Source organism: Sciurus carolinensis, chromosome 1 (genome assembly GCF_902686445.1).
Source record: "Sciurus carolinensis chromosome 1, mSciCar1.2, whole genome shotgun sequence".
Lineage (NCBI taxonomy): Eukaryota > Metazoa > Chordata > Mammalia > Rodentia > Sciuridae > Sciurus > Sciurus carolinensis.
The window spans coordinates 159709782-159731439 of record NC_062213.1 but is presented as its reverse complement, the minus strand read 5'-3'; the positions used below and the strand labels follow the sequence as shown (position 1 = coordinate 159731439).

The 21658-nt window shown below is 39.5% G+C and overlaps 1 protein-coding gene across 5 annotated transcripts in view; it reads left to right on the top strand.

Moving 5' to 3' along the window:
- Positions 1 to 21658, top strand: part of Nfia (nuclear factor I A) — a 354467-nt gene that overhangs the window by 302621 nt on the left and 30188 nt on the right. For 4 of the 5 annotated variants that reach the window (XM_047553764.1, XM_047553773.1, XM_047553745.1 and 1 more), the window contains 2 exons: positions 2126 to 2291; positions 21362 to 21453. In XM_047553764.1, the coding sequence (XP_047409720.1) occupies positions 2126 to 2291; positions 21362 to 21453 (258 nt within the window). The remainder of the gene's footprint in view (positions 1 to 2125; positions 2292 to 21361; positions 21454 to 21658) is intronic. The other variant, XM_047553754.1, reaches the window with a different exon arrangement.

Genomic DNA, 21658 nt, shown 5'->3' with positions numbered 1-21658 from the left:
TCTTTTTTTTTTTCAATTTCTTTAGAAATGTTAACTGAATTTAAAAATAACAAGGGGAGACCTCATGACCTTGAGGGCATTGTGCTCTAATGTTGTGCTGACTGACTGCAGGCAAATGTCATATTTATTCTAGATTGTGGGAAAGTTAACTTGCTCTAAGAGTGATTGGCCAGGGTTTAAAAACAGTGTTTGTGTTAAGTTTGCATCTGTCAAGCTTACGGATATAAATCATCTTGAGGGTGAACCATATAACCTTCTACATTCTAGGGCTGATAATTTCATCTTCTGTCTTCTTACCCCAGGGCTCATACAGTTAACAAAATAGAAAGAAAAAAAGAGTGAATAATTTTAAGTAATGATTTGGGGTGGTAGAGAGAGGTAGAGGGCAGAAAGGGACAGATGTTTTAGATCAACCAAGTTGATATTTTTAAAAAATACAGTCTTACAACACTTTAGATCAAGTTGACCAGTACTTGAACTCAAGATGCTAGAAGCACAGTTTATTATGTATGGTTTGTTATTTCTGCAAGTAGTTATCTTTCCCACTTGTCTTTGTATAAATCTAAACCGTATTCAATAACTTTAAATGAATGTTTTCCTTTTTTTTCTCAAATAAACCAAACAACCACAATTTGAAATAGCATTCCAAATGTAAAAGTGATTTTTAAAAATCACAAATTGTATTAATAATAGAGAACTAAATGTTCACAATGGATAGCTTCATTCCAAGACCAATAATCACAATAATAATAAATTAATAATGACCAATATAAATCCAAATTTGTTTTCCTTGTCTTATAGTAGCTATACATGAAGCTGCAGATTAGCCATAATTATTATTACTCCACTTAGGATATTATGTCACATTTTTCTATCACTGGTGTTCTTCCCTTGAAGAAATACCTGATTCTGCATATCTGAGCCAGAATAGGCAGCTTTGACTTATGTCTGCTGATGTGTTAGCAGATACATTTCTGTCTAGACAACAAATCAATATGGTGCCTTTTTTTCTTTTTGCTTGTGTATTCATTTGCTTGGCTTATTCCACAGCATTCACTTAAGGACTTTCAGTCCTCTCAGAAATAACATACAGGCAAGTTGCTGGCAAGAAGGCTCAGTGTTCTGATTGTCAGACAAGATAGTCTTTGAGGAACAATCCTAAATATATCAGTGAATGTTGATGGCGGCATGAGACTGCCTCTGCAGAATTATGAAGCTTACACTTAAAAGCCTGGGACACCAGGACCTCCATCGGATGAGTGTTGGTGTGGGATCCTGTTACTATTGGGTGATCAGTGTCACTGAAGTCTAGAAATGTAGTCCAAAGCCCACTTGGGAAACGAAAAAAAAAAAAAAAATGGATCTGATCCTCAGCATCAAGCAGCTGACTTGTCTATTTCTAACTTATTTTTTAATAGTCCTGACATTATCCTATATAACTGTCAAATGGCCAGTTTTGCATTTGATCAAAGGCCTGCTTGAGGCAGGTCTCTTCATGGAGCTGTTTTGAAAACCTTGAAAATTAAATAGATTGTATTGCTTGTTGCAAAGGGAAACTTTCTTCTGTTACAGAATTGTTACGTGGTTGTTTTAGCATCAGGCAAACAAATAAATATGACTCTTACACAGCATTTGCTTATATAATTTAAATAAAAACTGGAAGTGATATTTTAGCCTAGCAGAATTCTGATAGCTAAATTCTATACTTTCTATGCCTATATTAATGCAATGTATAAAAGAAAATTTGTATGTTCACTTAACACATTTATTATGTTATGTAGAACCAACTTTAAAAAGTGAAAATAAAGATGACAAATCCAGAGTGATCATTGGCAGATCATTTTATGGAGTCAGAAGCAAAAAAAAAGGACACTGTAGTTCAAGAAAGATGTTTGGAAGCAGCGATATGTATGCCCAAGTGTGCTTTTGTGGAAAGCCTTAAGAACAAACAGAACCAAGCTCTTCTTCATCCAGATGCAATTATGCAAGAATTCGGGCAGCTAGAATACTTAGTCATTTACCTAAAAGGTGCCTAATGACTCTTTTGTGTTCAGAAACAGCTAATCGTTGACATCTGTTTCTTTTGTGTGTGTGCCTGTGTGTTTTGTTTTCCCCACCCTCACAGCCCAATGGGAGCAGCCAAGGCAAGGTGCACAACCCATTCCTTCCCACCCCAATGTTGCCGCCACCACCGCCACCACCGATGGCCAGGCCTGTGCCTCTGCCGGTGCCAGACACGAAGCCTCCAACCACGTCAGCAGAAGGAGGTGCAGCCTCCCCCACCTCACCAAGTAAGTACTGTTGAGACAAAGCGCCGGTCACTCATCTGCACCTCAGCTCTGTCCCTTGCTGTAGAGGCTCTAGCAGTAGACACAGATCCCAGCAATGGTTGTAACCTGAGTTTACAGAACCCCGGCCAGAGCCAAAGTGAACACCACTCCCAGGTACTATCAACTGCACCAGATGTGGAAACAACTGAACATGTGGGTGGATAAGATGATGTAATTACATGCCCAGGACTGAGATCAAGACACAAACTATTAAATTTGGTGTATTATTTCAGTGACTTTGAATGCTATGCCCATGAGCATCAAACCATATCTACTTGCATAAATTCTTCTTAGCAAATAAAAGTTCCTGATTCTTCTGTATAGCCCTGCCTTCCAGGAACTTGTGGTCCAAGAGATATGCACTTGATGAGATATAAAAGTTATATACCTTATACATCAAATAGGAAAAGAATGTTTAGATCAAAGTGTCAATTCACAGGTGTGTACATTGGACAGTGCCAAGAGTAAGAGCCTGGCAGAAGATCAGAGCTAGCAGCCATGGTAGTTGCATGGCCAGGCTTGGCAGGGGAAGGAAATAGAGGGTAGAATTAGATGGAAAGAGAACTCTTGGCTCTTCTCTGAACAGTCTGGGAACATTTGATCAGAGAATACAGGATTTCAAAACCTTTTTAGATGATGGGAATGATTACTTGATGAACTAGAGATTGAACAACTCTCCATATATTTCTTGATATTTCAGAGATGGCAGGAGCTAGAAATAGCTTAAACACACAAATGTGGCTTTTATTAGTGTGTGGAATAATGACAAAGAGAGTGATGACTGAAGTTTCCAGGTGACAGATGACCTGGCCTTGATTGATGGTGTGATGGGCACCTTCCCTAATGCTTCAGAGAGGGATCAGCATATAGGAAAGGATAGGAACTGGGGCAGTGACTCTGGGGAGAGCCTTCAGAGGTATCTTTACAGGAAGCAAGACTGGAGAATATACTGAGGAAAAGATACTAGAGCAGACTTGGAAAGGAGTGTTAAGATCAAAAACTTGATTATCAATAATAGGAGTTGAATGGAAGAGAGCAGGGGGCAGGGTGCTTTGTAGACAGCACTGGAGCTGGGCAGTCACTCAGATCAGTATATGACTGGCCAGGGTAGACTCCTGGCCTTTCAGCTTTCTCACATGCAGTATTGCAATCATAATGATACCGGATACAGAAGAAAAAGAATCAAATAGGAAAGATGAGCCTCTGTTTAGATCTTGTTCATAGAGTTGATTCTGGGGACCTTAAATCAAGAATGCCTAGAGTCCCTCTTGGACACATACAGAGCACGAACCTTGAGTCACCTTGTCTTTATTCATATGGATAATGCATGCAGGAGTGGGTGGCATTCTGCGTGAATTCTGTATCAATAGCAGAAAGAGTGAGGGTCTGGGGGCAATTTGGGGGAGACCTACTTCTCTTGGTAAGGGGCGGTTCCATGAGACACTTACCAGCAAGTGTCCAGTGACGTGGGAGGGAAGCTGGGATTGACCTATGGATCCTGAAAGCTCAGCTGAGAAAAAGAGCTTCTAGAAAGCAGAGGCTCATGGGAGTGTCCTGCTCATTGTGTTTATGTAGCGTCTGCTAACAAGCCAGAGAAATAAATAACTGTCCCCAAACGCTACTTACATCTGTTTACTGGGGAAATCAGCTTAATGATGGGTGGCCACCTATTTATGTGCCCTGACATACCCCTGAATACCATTTTTCTGTTCCTCTTCTCCCTGTCTGTGTGGGACAGTGCCAAAGTCCTTTAAAACCCTGGTAATAACCAGGTGTAGTGGTGCATGCCTATAATCCCAGTGGCTCAGGAGGCTGAGGCAAGAGGATCACAAATTCAAGGCCAGCCTCAGCAACTTAGCGAGGTCTTAAGCCACTTAATGAGACCCTGTCTCAAAATATAAACACCCCTGAATTCAATCCCCAGCACCAAAAATTTAAAAATTAAAAAAAAAAAAAAAAACTGGTAGTAGACCCCCACCTATTTCATGTAGAGTGTCCTCACCTCTACTACTGGTGTCTCATGCCTCACAGTCAGTTTTCCAGTGGGGGGATGAGGCTTGGCTTTAGTACTGTGCAGGGATGGAAATAACCAAGTATTGGGGTCTAAATGATAGGGTCTCAGATGTCCACCTTTCCAATCACTAGCTGTTTCTCTGTAAAGCAGTGTCCTTTTCTAAAACCCTATCTGACAGGTTATGTGAAATTAGCTCTGATAAATGCCCCCCCAAATAAATTGGAGTATTTTATCATTAGCCCAAGTTGTTCCCCAGAGCAAGGCCCCAGTGGATAGTGATGAAGGATGTCTGTAGGATCCAGAGAAGCTTCTCAACTGGTAGATCAGGTTGACACCTCTGGATCCATGGTTCTAGACTCCACTCCATGGACTGTAGCACATGCCTTTTGGGGGAAGATGCCACCCACCCTAATGCATTTCATCAGCTCTGAGGGAGGGAAAGTGGAGGGGGTCTTGGCACTTCTAGCTCTTGTGGTTGCATATCAATGAGAGCAACGTTTAAAGGATGAGGGGCAAAGGAAACTATCAAGAGAGAGAGTCCCAAAGTTTGATTTAGGGAATCAGATACTCTCTGAATCAGGATTCTAGGGGCATGGACAAAATAAAATCTACTGATGGCAGAGAAGTTTTTATCATTCCAAACATTAGCCCTTGTGGTTGTTGGATTCACAGGAATGTGTTGTTTCCCAGCAATATATTGCTTGCCATTTTCTACTTTTATTTTAATAAGAGAGTGATAGCTGTAATTTGTAGCCTCAGAGAAGCCTTTCAAATAAAAAAATCTCAAAGCCTACTGGTCTGTCCTAGGAGGCAATTTAAGGGACTCCACTGGGGGCGGGAGAATCTCATATCCTAATTTCTGAGCCAGTTTACAAATAAAACAAAGGCAAAATCAAGTGGAATATAGACTACCACCTTCACTGTTAGAAAATTTAGTTTATAACTGTGGGAAAACATGCATCCTGATACAGCCCTCCCAAACCACACACATGCCTACCCAGTCTCTGGCAGTGCTAGGTCACCGCAAGCCTTCCGCCGTGAGATCTGCCCTCCCATAGAAGACTGATGACATGGAGGTGCAGGTGGCTGCATGCTCCCCTCCCACACCTGTCTCCTTAGGAGAAAGAAGCAAGGAAGGGGCAGGACTGGTCACATCCAGCTTCCACTGCAGAGCATGACAGTCTGGAGAGTAGTAAGTGATGGGGTGTAGAGGAACCAAGAATGTATGGCTTGAAATCAGTATCAGGAGTGAAGCCCCCACCCTTGAACATTATCTTTAAGGGCTGCCTTCTTTCAATCATTTATTCAGCCATCGTACATTCACACCTCTCATGTGCCAAGGCTATTTGAGCTGCTTGGGATACAGATGTGATTAAAGTCTGCTGTAAGGTGGGGGTGTGTTGAGAGATGCAGCTGGTCAACAGGTGCAGAGGGAACCCTGGTGGTGTGGGAGGGAGGCCCGGGTCTGGGGCTTCAGGGAAAGATTCCTTTAGGGAGGTGACTTCAAAGCTTTTAAGAGAAGGTAAAAACTTTTTCAGAAACTGGCTTGGGGTGGGGGACTCAAATTGGATTGCCACTAGGTAAGATGATAGGAGGAAACTATCATTTTAAATCATGTGTTTTCTTAGAAACTAAAATCATGAGATGGTTGGATCCTGTTCATCTCTGTCAGTTTTAGAGCTCCACTCTAGTAAGAACAAGTGTCTTGACAGGAGATGTTCCACATGCCCACAGAGTGTCCAGTGTTGAAGCCTTTTTCAGAAATATCAGTCACATAACCTAGGACAGCCTTTTCTGTGGAGGGGTTTGAGACGACATGCAACAAAACAAGATTTTTAAAAATTTTTTAAAAAATAGGAAATTGTGCTAAGGGTCTCCTAAATTACCAACTGTTGGAGGGCCTCAACTCCCTCATCTGCTCATGGGAGTAACACCAACCTCACTCACTCTCATAGGCATAGTGTCAGCATGAACTGGATGACAGATATGCTGTACCATGCTGTAGACAGAAGTCTAAGGCATCATTTTTAATATCCTTTTATAATGAAATACAAGTGGATGCCAGCCTAGGGCAGAGCATATATTTTTTAACTAATCAGTTGCCTCTGGCACTAATACTAAACTTTGCAGCTGTGACCAGAAAAACAGGGATAAGGCTGATCTGGGGGGGGGGGGGCGGGATTTTTGCCTATGAAATAAATACATTTTAATGGGAAAAATTCTCACCAGTGCCCCCCCACCCAAAAAAAAGGCAGGAAAGTGTATGAGGAAATGACAGTTCTGTTCCCTCTCAAGGAGAACTTTTACACTATTGATGTGTTTTGGAGAAAGATTGATGTACTATGCCAGGACTCCAAGATATCATGAAAAATAGGAGGAACAGCCGTGAGAGCAGCTTGAGGGTGTTCCATCCCCACAGAGGAGCTGCCTCTGTGGGTATCTGCCCCAGTGAGAGCGCCACCACCGCTGTTCATTCAGCACAAATTCATGGAGCACCAGCTGTGTGCCAAGAACTCCCTAGGTACTAGGCTTCTACAAGGAATAGAAGAGATAAAAATGCTGACTTTGGAGCTTTTATTCTCTAGAGGGAAGAAAGACAACAACTGAAACAGTAAGTGTAAAAGGTAGGTAGGCTGTAAGAGGAGAAGTTAGAGCAAAGAGCTGAAGGGGTGAGCAGGGAACCAGGAGCCGGAGGCAGGCAGAGGAATAGCCAGTGCGAGGCAGCTTGGTGTGTTGAAGGGAAGTAAAGACAGCAAGAGCGAACCGCGCCTTGCAGGAGGTCAGAGAGGTAGTGAGGATGTGATTGCAGGCCTGGGAATGCAAATCATAAAGGATCCTTGTCAGGACTTTGACATTTCCTCCCGGTGAGATGGGGAACAGAGGAGGAGTATTGCTGGCTGGATTGTAATAGAAACACTCAAAGGCTTTGTTGAAAATAGATTGCCAGAGGTGAGAATGAAAGCAAGGAGACCAGTTAAGAAGCTGTTTCTTATCAATACATATAATGAGTGTCTTCTACTTGCCAGCCACTATTCTAGGCCCAAGAGATACAAAAATGAATGAAACAGAGAATTTCCCGCCCTGGTAGAAATTGCGTTCCAGCAGGAAGGGACAAACAATAATCAAAATCTAAGTGCATTAGTAAGTTAGGGACGGGTAGATACGGTGCAGAAAACAGAAAGAGGTCAGGTTGGAGGGGACACTGTTGCAATCTTAGAGGCAAGAGTTTCTAATGACCCGCACCAGTGTGGGAGCAGTCAGGGTGGTGAGCCATGGTGGGGTTCCAGACATTCAAAAGGTAGAGCTAACAGGATTTGCTGATGCATTCAATGTGGATTGAGAAAAAAGAGAAAGAAATCAATGATGATTGCTGGATTCTGATCTGAGCAACTGGAAGGATGGAGTTGCCATAAACTGAGATAGGAAAACGGCCCTGCAGCTCTGGGTGAGGGTAGAAACCAGGTTACTTCTGAGATGCCTGTTAGACATCTTATTGCTGAGACTGCTCACAGGAACATCCTGCCTGTGGCAGTTTCCTGTGCAGTTTACTGTACAGTTACTGAGTTTTTCTGTGCACATCATCTCATTAATTGATAAAGAACTCCTTTTCAAGCATGTAATACAATAAACGAGTTTCTCTAGGAGTCCTGAGGACAACAGCTTAAGAACAAGAAAAATCTTTTATTATATTTAGGTCTATTTGTAGCATGAAAATTCACAACACACTCTTCTTTTTGTTAATTGTACTATATGATCCAATTTGGTACAGTATATTGGGACCAAGATCATACTATAAAAATGGACTTTTCCACATTTTTTTTTTCTGAAATGAAGATTGGCATCTGAGCCTAGAATTATAATGAAAAGAAAAAAAGTGCTTTTGAATTATGATGGAAGATAAACTATGCATATTTTTCTCTTTTAATTAATTAGGAACACAAAGACTCAATTTAAAAATGCGTAAAAGACTCATAAACATTTTTTGCCCATGCCTTCTTCACTGTGAACTTTTAACTAGAATTCTATAGAAGTATGTAATGGCAAGTTACCTTTATTAGTTACTTTTATATCTTCAATGAATCTTCTACAGGTTCATTATATGAATGACTATGAGTGTTTTAACCAAGGATATAATAATAATCTGTGACTGAGATGGAGATTTTCTAGTATAATCAACACATATTGGATGCTTTTAGGTTAGTAAAGCTTTTTACAAACATATATTATCTTATTCAGCCTTTCTAAGACTCCTGTGAGGTCAGAATCTTATAGACAAGGAAACGGATTGGAAAATGGAGGCTACTAACTGAGTGTAGTGATGCATGCTTCCAGTGACTTGGGGAGCTGAAGCAGGAGGATCGCAAGTTCAAAGCCAGCCTCAGCAACTTAGTGAGTCCCTCAGCAACCTAGCAAGACTCCATCTCAAAATAAAACATAAAAAGGACTAGGGATGTGGCTCAGTAGTTAAGCACCTCTGAGTCAATCCCTGGTACAAAAAGAAAAGAAAATGGAGATTACTTTCCCCCAAGATTAGACCCTTATGGTGGTTGTAGAGACTCAAACACAGGCCTCCTGTGCTCTTCCTACTGCCTCGTCCTGTAACTGAACAAATGACAAGGCAGTGACCAGATTTCTGGTTATATGAGAAGCCACAACTGCCTGCTCATGTCTGAAATTAATAGCAACAATGAAGTAGTTAGCTCTTACTATCTGGCACTCTTGAAAATGTTTGTTATGTGTATTATCTCATTTCATTCTCATTTTAATTACATAAAATAAATTCTCTTGTTACCCTAATTGAGAAGGACTAGGGATGGAGAGATGTAACTTTCTGAAGGTCACTTAGAAAGGGGTTGTAGAGACATGATTCACATCCAGCCACCTTGAACCTGGAATTTTTATGCTTGGTTGTGGCATGAGGATCTTTGCTTTAGCTGAATCCTTACCCCAAAACTGCCCCCCGACCCAGTGTAAACCCTATATAGAGGAAGATGTTGGCAGTCATTTATACTTTAGTATGAATTGGTTTCTCATGATGGAAGTATGTCTTATTAGCAGGCAGAAAGAAAAGCAAAAGATTTGTGAAGATACACAAAGACAATGTTTTCCTTGTTCAGAGAAGAAGTAGTAGATTATAAGGAAGGAAGGAAGGAAGGAAGAAAGGAAGGAAGGGAGGGAGGGAGGAGAGGAAAGGGAGAGGAGAAGAGAGTGGGTAGGGAGGGAAGGAAGGAAAAGGAAAGGAAGGAGGAGAGAGAAAGAAGTGAATTCATGGTTTCTTTTCACGAAATACTACTTCATTACTGATGTTAAGACATTCTTTTTTGATTTTTAAATTTACATTCAATAAAATTCCCCCTGTTGTGCAGTTCTCTAAGTTTTTATAACATCATCGATACTTGTAGCTAACACCACAGACAGGATATGGAAGAGTTCTAAGAACATCATTTGAACAGCTCTAAGTCAATGTCTGCTCTCAGGCAGTGCACGCGAAGTTTGCTTGGCTCTCTTTGCACATTGATTTTAATCCTTGTATCAGTGCTGCTTCTATCCCTTTATATTTTAGTTTTTTTATATTTTCAGGATTGTGAAAAAGACCCCAATACATTGAATATTCTTTTCTGTGATTACAGTGGCATTTCAGAAGAGGGAAAGGGATTTAGTAAAGTGTACTGGGAAAACTTGAGTAGCAATCTGGAAAAAAAATCCTCACTCAAAACTAAATTTCCTCTAGAACAAAAAATATAACAAAATATTAAACCACAAAATACCCCAAGAAAATGTAGGACAAACATAATGTTGAAGAGAAGAAGACCTTTCTAAAGAATACAAAAACTCAGTATCTGTGAAGGGGAAGACTGATAAATTCTACTCTAAATGTGTCCAAAATTTATGCACAGAAAAAAAACCACCATAAACAAAGTTGAAAGCAAATGGTAAAGTAGAAAAATAAATCAAAACATATGTGACAAAAGGCTAAATTATGCAATATATATATATATATACACACACACAATATAAATATTTTTACATATTATAAATACACATAATAAACTTTATATATTATATATTGATTTACATATTATATATAATAGATATATATGTGTATGTATTATATATGTGTGTGTCACACACATGTGTATATGTATTATATATCATCATATGTAAATTATTTATATATTACATTTAATATATAAAACATTATGTGTGAGTGTGTGATACTGGATATTGAATCCAAGGTCTTAGACATGCTAGGCAAGTGCTCTACTACTGATCTACATCCCCAGCCCTTTTGTGTTTTGTATTTTGACAGAGGGTCTCACAGAGTTGCCCAGGCTGACCTTGAATTTGCAGCCTCCTACCTCAGCCTCCTGAGTAGCTGGGGTTACAGGCATGTGGCACTGCTGTCAGCTAACATATACTTTTTAAAGTCAGAAAGAAACAGCCAGCAATTCAGTAGAAATACAAGAAAATGATATAAATGGAGAAAAGGAAAACATTTAAAAGATTTACCAATTGTGTAATATAAGAACAATACAAATTAAAATTTAAAAGATATTTTTATTGATTAGCAAAGATTAAAAGTATCTTATTGGTAAACATGGAACTTTCCTATACCATTAGAGCACTGCAAATAGGTTCAACCTGTTTAGAGGACAATTTGGTATCTATGTGCACACACACGCGCACGCGCACACACATACACACACACACACACAAACACACATACATATATGCAATTGTATACAAATTTTATAACAAGTATTAAATGTTGACATATAAAATTTATAGCTGTGTGTAGATTTTAAGTGTTCACTATGCATGTAGTTGGACATATAAGCAAAGTTGTACCTAAAGTTTTCATTGTAACATCAATAATAATGAAAGATTGGTAACCTAAACATACACTAATGTAAGTGTGATATATTAGGAACTCTTTAAAATAAAGAAACAGGTCTGTCTGAAGTCATGGAATAATCTGAGCTATATGAAGTCAGCAAAGGCAAGTGCTGAGAGGTGTGGGCCGCGTGGGGGCTCAGTTCACTGTGTTGAGGGCAGGGACTGGTAACAGCGGCTGACTGCAGGAAGAAGGTACAGTTGTAGGGGGATGATTTTTGGTGCCTTATCCAATGAAAATGAAAGACACTAAGTTTTAAATCACCCTTCTATACCAAACAAAATGATTTCTTCATTTCTTGTAATATCTTGCCTTATGAGCTAATAATCTTGTTTATACCTCAATGGTAACAGTGACCAAAATCACATACTCACACATTGAGAGCTCTGTAAAATCCTTGGCGGTTTTCATACATCTCGCTTTTAGCTATAGACTGAATTTGGAGTGTGATAACAAAAATGTATTATCAGGCTGGGGTTTTGGCTCAGTGGTAGAGTCCTTGCCTGGCATGCGTGGGGCACTGGGTTTGATCCTCAGCACCACATAAAAATAAATAAAATAAAGTTATTGTGTCCATCTATGGCTAAAAAAAATTTTAAAAATATATTATCTTTCTGGTAAAGAATAATATTCTTTTCCCCTCCCTGAAAGCAGAATTCAGTGTAAGGTTAACATTTTCATTCATAGTAACCATTATTTGGTCACAGGCCCTGCTTTAGGAACCCATTGAATACAAATGTACATGTACTATCTTAAATCATAATTTGTTATAAAGATTTTTCAGAGCATTTTTATTTGAGTACAGTCCCATTTTAAAATTGTTTAATGTGTAAAGGGAGAGTAAAAGGGATTATTGGAAATCAGGCATGTTGGTGGGTATTTTCATATGCATTAACTTAAGTACAGTTGTTAGTATAACTGCAAAATTGGAATTGTGAACCCTCTTAAAGAAGATAAAACTGAGCCAAGTTTCAAACCCAAGTCTGGTGGAGTCTGAAGCCTGGTACTTTCTGCTTTACCAGGACAGAACTGTAGTTAGAGGTGTAATATCATGCAGCTTTCCTTTAAAAGGCCTAAGGCACTCTGTAAAAAACCTTTTTTATTATTTCAAGAGTAACAACATCTTGGGTACATTGATTTAGATGAAAGACACAGGAACCAGAGCAGGAAAAAAGAGATTAAGAGATGAGTTTCACAAAGAAAGAATGACTGAAGGAGCAGAACAATGGATGGTGACATTCATTGGGTTACCATAACCTTTTCAGGCCTTGTGTTAGTCTTAGTGTTTTACTTTTTCAGATGACAGATGAGTTTTAAGATTTTTTTTCTTATAAAGGTAATACGTGACATTTTGTTGGAAAATATAAAGGAAAATTATAGTCTCCCATAATCAACTACAGTTAATATTCTTCTTTTTCCCATCTTTTTTTAGTGTACACACACATATAAAATGGTTGTGATCACAATGAATGTAATATTTAGTATGGTGTTTTCTTAATTAGCATTATATATCTTTTCTTACTCATAGTAACTTGTAAAATAAAATTTTAAACCTTATATATACACCTGTGTCCCTGCTAGGATAATCTCTTTGTTCCAACCCAGGGAATATGCCTCCAGCATATCCTGAGATTTTTTTCCTCCAACTCTATAATTTCCTTGGAATAGACTTCTAGAACTAGAGTTACTAATGCAAATGGTATGAACATTTCTCTTGAGACATATTACCAAACTGCCTTTCGAAAGGTTGCTTAAGTTATACCCTTACAAATTGCTTGTGAGTCTGATAACACTAACCCTTAAGAGGCTTGAGTGTTATCTTTTTTAATTGTTGGGAGGCAGTTATCTTGGAGGTATAATTCCTGTAATCAAATTTTGGAATCAGTAATCCCTGATAAAATAATTTTTGCCTTGTTTTCAATTGTTTTAATACAAAGCACAGTTTGAAACTGAGACCTGTTTATATTCAGAGGAATTCAGAGATTTTCCCACTTGTCAAAGAAGCCTCTGCACACTCCTACAGAAAGCATAGCCTGTTAAACATTCACAGAAGGGTAAAAGCGCTCAGAAAATTGGAGTAAATGTTTATTATGCTAGACTCTTTACATAGAGAAGTTCCAAGAGGTTAACTGGCTTAACCAGTAAGAGAACAAACAGATTTCATCCAAGATTTTCTCTTTCTCAAATTAATTTTCTACTGACTACATCTCACTGCCCATATATATGTATAAAATTTGAGATTTTCAGATTTATTTATGCTTATTTTAAGATTAGAAGATGTTTAAAAATCATCCATAATTCCACTCTTCAGAGATAATTTCCCATGCATATTTTCCAATCATTTTCTATATGTGCTTTAATCATAATTGATCATGATATGTGAGTATGTGTGTGTGTGTATATATAGTTTTGTAAACTGGTTTTTATTTCCATATTATAAACATGTTGTGATGTCATTAACTATTACTTTAAAACATTATTAATAGCTGCAAAGTATTCCAATGTGTGGATGAAGCATTAACTTATAAGTTGTTTCTCATTTGTTGCTCTTATAAGTAATGCTGTAATGAACATCTTGGAGCATAAATCTTTATCTGTATTTCTAGTGTGTGTTGAGAATAAATTCCCAGAAGTAAGTTTCCAGAGTTACACTGCCTTTTGGGAGGCCTCAGAAGCCTTTCAAAAAAGAGCGATCCAATATATTGATCTGAATTTCTTTTTTTAGCAAACCCTAACTGAATCCAGGGTCTGTTCCCTGTGGCTATTTAATATAACTTTCACCTGTGCCCACTCATTTACGTGGTTGCTTCTGATCAATAAATATGTTCTATCAATTGAAACAACAGACAACATACTCATAAAAATAAATGCCAGTTATAGAATTTGGATTAGCCATCAAAAATAAATGGAAATGGAAAGAAACAAAGTGCATTTTCATCCTCTAAAAATTAGTATGACAATAGGGCGTTATAGGCAGTCTGAATACAGTGTGTGTGGGAAGTCCTTATGCGAAGGCCCTCCTTAGTGCACAGATTTTGATAACAAGGTTAAAGCATCTGCAGTTTAGAAGTTGCTCCGGTCACTTCTCTTGGTGTACACACAAGAATGTGAAATGTCTTGTACCTCCCTTTCTCCATTTTATCCCAAATCATGATATATAGCTTGAGACCCACTTCCCTGAGAATCCTTAATACAGGTAGAAATGCTAGCAGAGCCCAGCCATCTGGCTGAATTGCTTTTTCTCAGAATTTTTGTGAACTCCATGCAAATTGTTAGCATACATGTTAAGTAATGCTAATATATTGAAGTTAGAATTCATTAGCTTTTCAGGAAGGAAGCTCGTGGGTATGTTGATCTATAATAATTTACTAGCGATAAGGAGGCTTTAATTCCATGCCCTGAAGCCTGTGTTTCTTTGTTGTTGTTGTCGGTAACTTGTTTGTAAAGACAAAAGATTTGCAGAGATAATAGAATGAGGTAACCAACTGCACAGATGTGATCAAAATAATGGAAATTCGGTGTGGTTGGTTCTGGATTCCAAACATCTGGAGGAGAACCACAATATCCACTCCACAGGATTTCTAAATCTCTGAGGACTGGTTTGTGTGTAAGCAAAGGCTGTGTTTTCAAAAGGCTTCTCAAAGGCTGTGCTTTCCCATGCTATAACACGTGTGTTTCTCCAGCTATATAATGACATTAATAATGCGAAGCCAGGCCCTATAAACTAGTCAATATTGATAGATTTCTTTGAAGGAGAAATGCTGCAGTATTCTGCAGCATTCTTTTATGACCTTGCAGGAAGTAGTGTTGTTGAAGTCTCTAAATGAGTTTTGATTGTAATGGTTCTCTTCAGAAATTAGCTAATCTATTTTCTAACAGTTTCTGAATTTTTTGTTTTTGAGAAATGAAAATTTTCTCATAGGCCCACCCCACCCCCCTCCAAAAAAAAAAAAAAGTGGCAGTGAAGCTAAAGATTTGGAACACCATTTCTATTATATATTTAAATCGTCTCACAGATTGAAACTGTGACCTGCTCTCCACACATGTTCCCTTCACTGTCAAGTGTCACTGATGAGCATTTAAGACTACAATTTGGATACATAGGATTCTGTGTTCCTGAACTTGTTTTGATGACTTTTGACTAGCACATTCCTGAGCAGGGAGAAAAATCTATTTTGAGTGAAATCGAACTTTGACTAGTTATTTTTAGAGGGTGACCCCCTGTAGATTTTTGAAGATGAAGGAACACATGAACTGTGTATTGCGTGAAGGAGAAGGTGTGCATGGAAGGGTGTCTGGGTGCCCCACGAGCGCCTCGAATCCAAATTTGATATCTTTGCTTGCTTTATAAATTATTTATTCCTCTTAAATTTAACAGGCCTTCCCCCTTCTTATTTCAAATATTCAGGCCTCTGATATTTGTCATCATCTCTGAGAGAATGGATGCGCTCTACTTCCATGGTGTTAGAGTCTCAAATTTTATCGTCCTTAAAAGTTTGCCTTCTCTTGCTGTGTGGTAAAACATAATTCTTGGGTCCCATCTTTCCTTCTTTCCCTAGCAGTCGAAGCCCCTTCCCTGCCATGGCTACCTTGCTCATGCTGCCTCCTCTGGGACCTCCAGTCCCTGGAAGCCTGTCAGCCTACGCTCCTTTACAGCTGTCTCAAAAGCCATTTCCATCCCTTCTACAAAGCCCTTTCTGTTCCTCCTACTGTGGGTCACTTGGCTATCTTTTAACACTTCACAGATTTTTGTTTATATTTCTTTTAGACACTCATATTCTCATTTTCTGAACTTGTGTCTCCCCAGCAGGCTCTCACGTTCTGAGGATATCTTAGTCACCTTTGTACCTCAGTAATGCTCAGAACAGAGGCTGGCATATGGCGAGTCCTGGAATAAGTATCTTTTGGTTAACAAGAGAGAACATGTGAACGTATTAACATTTCACTCTGATGCACTCCAGAGTTTAGACTTCGTGGAGTCTGTGGGAATGAAGGGAAGAGTGGCGCTCACTACTTGCATGGAGTTGGAGGCTTTGACAAAATAAGACAAATTTCTCATCCCTCTTAGCATCCGTGGCTAGGCCATCCCCTCAGGGTCTAGGGGACTTCATCACTTCCAGTCTGAAGGACACCCAGACCCTCAAAGCTCACGGGGGTCTCTTGCATTTCTGCCCAGGTGCTTCTCTCTGTGCTTATTCCAACTTCCCACCCCGAAGCCCATGGCGGGAGGAGCTGCCACCTCTCAGGCTCCCAGGGACAGCCTGGGACCACAGAGGGGTCTTCATTAAAAAGGCAGCTCTTCTTTAGTTAACCTCTACATAGAAATCTAGATTTTTCTCTCTTTTCTGCCTTCTTCAGTCACATGGGTTTTAATGATGGCTAAACTAGACCTTTAAAACTGCCTATTTTCAGAGCAAGCAATGCAGACTCCCAGTTTCTAGTTTATCAGATTTGGGTGACTTCATTAACAGGAAACATCAATCAACATTGGTACAAATATTTTAATGTCTTTTTCTTCAGTCATATTTTTTCCAAAGATAGGAAACTGCTAAGCATCTCCATTCAAAATGCACTGACCGCAGTGCACTGCCAATGGTAGTGCATGCCTGTAATCCCAGTGACTCAGAAGATGGAGGCAAGAGGATCTCAAGTTCAAGGCCAGCCTCAGCACCTTGGCAAGACCATGTCTCAAAATTTTTAAAAATTAAAAGGACTTGGGATGTATTTCAGTGGTAAAGCACCCCTGAGTTCAATCCCTAGTACCAAAAACAAAACAAAATTTTAACATAGCCATATATAATTGTTGAATGAAGACTCCTACAGACAACACTAATTCACTAATGCTGGAAATATTATGATTCCTTTATCCAGATACATTCCCTATTCCTTCTTTTTTTTTTTTTTTTTTTTTTGCTATTTGTTCTTTTTAGATATACATGTCAGTAGACTATATTTTGACATATTATACATACATGGAGTATAACATATTCTAATTAGGATCCCATTCTTGTGGTTGTACATGATGTGGAGTTTCCCTGGTCACGTATTCATACATGAACATAAGAAAGTTATGTCCGATACAGTCTTACAGTCTGCTGTCTTTCCTATTCCCCTCCCCTCTCCCTTCCCTTCTCTCCCTTTGTCTAGCCTAATCCTTATTTCTTCTTATTCAGACAAAGAAAAACAAACATACAAGAGAAGAAACCAGCATGTCGAGAACAACAACTAGAGTTTTGTTTGGCTAGAGGGCAGTTACTATGTCCATTTCTGAGGTCACTGTTACCATGTACTCCCAGGGACACCTGCAGGGTTTTAAGGAAAGAGTGCTGCAGGGACCTCCCCTCTCTCCCTCTCTACCCCACCATGTCCCTCCCTAGAGACAGACAGATCCTAGTACCCTCAGAGTTCCTGTAGAACTCTTTATTGCTTATGGAGAGTTGTTCTTGAACCATTTCTCCAGCTGATCTTCCTGAGGCAGGGCCATATAGCACAGTGAAGGTTTATAGGATTAGCAGTGCTTACAAAAGGGGGGTAACACAGAAGAATGTGATTTTTCTGAACATGAGATAAAATTCTAGTTTGGAAGTTTTATACTTACTGCTGTGCTGAAGGCTAAACTAAGACTCTTGGATAATGTGAAGAAATACCTGAGAGAGAGAAAAAATCCGATCACATTAGTGCAAATAAAAACTGGTAGAAGTTTCTTATAGGGATGTTCTTCCATACTGTTAGGAAAATGGGACATAGAAAATTATAAATGTAGGTAAAATGGCTATTAAAAATACTTTCTATTTCAGAGGCAGCCAAATAATAATTTGATTTCTTTCTTTAATATGTTTAATTGTTGATGGACCTTTATTTTATTTATTTATGTATGGTACTAAGGATTGAACCCAGTGCCTCACATGTGCTAGGCAAGTGCTCTACCACTGAGCCACAACCCAGCCCAATAATTTGACTTCTAACACTCATGTTTGCCATGAGGACTTTTACAATGAGATTACATGGCCAAACTTATTTCCCTGTTTACTTGAACAAAAAGTTATCAATTGCCCCTGAATCTCTCCTCCAGAATTCTACAAAATATCTACAGTAATTTTTCTGATATATAGATAGATAGATAGATAGATAGATAGATAGATAGATAGATAGATCTATCTATCTCATGGTTTCCTGCAGCTCTTCCTGCAACATTTGGATTACTGCCCTTATAAATAGGGCAAGAATTACAATTAAAAAGGATTTGAATGTGACATACTATTCCTAGTAAACACAATTGTATGTAATTAGTTACTACATTGCCCCCTTTCCTCGATTCACTATGGTATATGTGGTTGTTTTAATAAAAAGTTTGAACTGAGGTTTCATTCAGTACTGTCACTCCCTAATTCCACAGTTTCTTTGAGAAGATCAGATTCAATTTATGTCCTGTCTTTTCTGGAACTACATCCTGTTAGAGGGGAGCACCCTGCCTGCTGTCACTATAATAATGGGAGATGAGTCAGAATTTCTTCCTTCCTCCCCTTGTTTTTCCTGTATCCATGATTCTCCCCAGAAGTTCACTTTCTACAGAGTAAATTTCCCAAGGTTTAGGTGCCCACGTTTTTCAGGTTTATAGTCTTAAGACTTAACATTTTTTCAAGAATGCGAACCCTACTACCTCTCTCAACACTGCCTTTTTTTTTGAACCCAAGGGTACTTAACTACTAAGTCACATCCCCAGTCCTTTTTATTTTTTATTTTGAGACAGGGTCTTGTGCTGAGGGCCTTGCTAAGTTGTGAGACTGACTTTGATCTTGCAATCCTCCTGCCTCAGCCTCCTGAGCCACTAGGATTACAGACGTGTGCCACTCACCCATCCACTGCTGTCATTTTTAATAACCAGAATAACCTTTGGAGCAGCTTTAGTGGTCCTCAAGAGTTAAAGGCTTTCTGGGATGTTCTGAAACCAAGACTGCAAGTTGTGTCCTGTGATTGAAGAAAGGAATATCTACTTAGCCTCATTGTGATCCTGGGTAGTTAAATTATTTGTATGCTGAACCGTCTTTCAAATGGTGAAATTTAGGTCAAGCAAAAGTAGATAGTGAGGTATAGTACAAATACCTCTCCCACTTAAGTAAGCTTGCTATGGTCACCAGAGAACTGTCTTCACCAAAGAATGTTCCTGCACCCCAAATGGCAGGTACGCTGGAATGCTGGGATCCATAATCATACTTGTTTGTGGTGTTACCAGTGTGGCAAAAACGTCTAGGAAATTCTGCAAAATTCTGCTATACCTAGAATAAGCAGCCAACTCATGCAAGCAGTTTGACCAGGACCATCAACTACAGGCTCCTATTTCAGCATCCGTCATCAATCACTCAGTCTTGGTTCTTTAACATACCTTCATTGCTTTTCATACATTTTTAACCTACCTGCCTGCTCATGTATGAACAGAACATTTTTTCTCTAACCACTAACAAGTTCGACAGGTCATGTCACCTACTAGCTTCCTCCTTATCTCTTCTTCATCCCCTTTGTCCTCTAGCAGCAGGTGAATATGCTATCAGTTGATTATAGCCCATCATTTTCAATAGGGAACTGTGCTGATATTTCTTAAAATGTATCAAAGCAAAGCCAGGGGCGGAGAGAAACAGTAGAGTATTCTACTGAACTTTAAAAATGAAATTTCCCCCATACCAGTGAGTGAGGGGCACCTGTAGGAGGGCTTCATGCAGAGCTGTTTCTCAACTCTGTTCACACTAGTGTGACATAGAATAAGGTGGGAAGGACCTCAGTAGATTCACCAAACAACACACTGCACATTTAGATCATGTTATATAAGTCACTTCTAGATAAATCTTCCTAAAACAAATACAGTTGCAACCGAAGTTTTCCTGCAGTACACATCAGAGGGCCCTTCTGTTTCTTTGTCACGTTTAACACCAGCATAGCCATGTCCACAGAGATGACCAATAGGAGTTGAACCACATTGGTGGAAATTTTATCCCTAGATGTGTTTAACAAGAGGAACAAGAAGTATGAGCAGTTTTCTAAGAAACAGAAAATCAAAATATGAGAAGCAGATCATGTCAATCAGGGGGAAAATCTGTGTTTTTAGAAAGTAGAAATCCTTTTTGTCTTTCAGATGTGTGTACTAGAGGTAGTACAAAAAATACAGGTGTTTCATGAATATTAAGAAATCTAGAATTATTTTAAACAATAGTCCAAAGATTCTAGACTAGACAAAGGATATGAAATAAATCCTTGGAGTTTGTGGTTAAAAAAAAAAAAATGAATCACAGGACACCAGAAAACAAAACGTACATTTGGATTTATGAACCAAGACCCCAAAGCCACTGAATTTTTTTTCTCGCTAGAGGAGCTTTTAAATATAAACATAACATCCAACAAGAAACCCCCCACGTGCTGTGGAAAGGATAGCAGAATGAACTGTGGCACCTGAGGTCCCCGTGAGCTGTCTTCAGTTACATTGGGTCATACAGTTTGTGCCTGTCAGAAGGAATCTAGGAAGGGAATATGACCAATGTGAAGATTTTTAAGCACATTTTGGGCATCATAAATATTCTGGACACTCCACTGAGCCTACAAAGGCAACTGGTTCTAAATGGTTTTCCACTTCCCTCCTGGAGAACCCATCAGTTCTCCTATAAGGACCTCTCTTCCAGGTAGAGACGCAGGATCAGTTAATGACGTTGGGGAGTGTAACCATATGGAAAGCAAGGTTGTAAATGAACTGTGTTCCTCCCCTTCCTCCTTAATTTCTTTCTCCCTGTGCTCTAAAGATCAGGATATCTCATTCTAACCCCAGAAGCTTGTGTTTAATGTAGAAAGAATACTTGGCAAATGTCCTGCATGTTCTAATTCGTATGATGGAAGGAGAGGACAGCTCATCTGAGCATCAATTTGACATTGTTGAACCCCAGCAGGCATTGGGAGCCAGTCCCCCACCACCCTTTGGACTGTCTAAAATGCCCTTGCTAGCCAGAGCCCTGTGCTGGCTACAGTGTTTGCACATTTCTTGTTAATCAGCTGCATAGGCTCGAGACTGTGTGTTTTGGTGTTGTTTGTGTGTGCAATCTCGTGCTGCTTCCTGAACGCATGTGTCCCTTCCCTTCACAGCCTACTCGACACCCAGCACCTCCCCCGCAAACCGATTCGTCAGTGTTGGACCACGGGATCCAAGCTTTGTAAATATCCCTCAACAGACACAGGTGGGCCGCTCTCATCTTTTCTGTATGTGGTGCAGCTTGTATTATTCATCAGGCGCATTTTAACTTGTCTTCTGGCACACCGGGCTGCACGTCCCAGCCCCACTTCAGCCCCTTTCCTCCTGACCCCACCCCTCCCAGCCCTTCAGCCACGGTTCCATGTGTTCTCAGGAATCATAGACAATGTGCCTGCGTTCTGCTTCTGGTA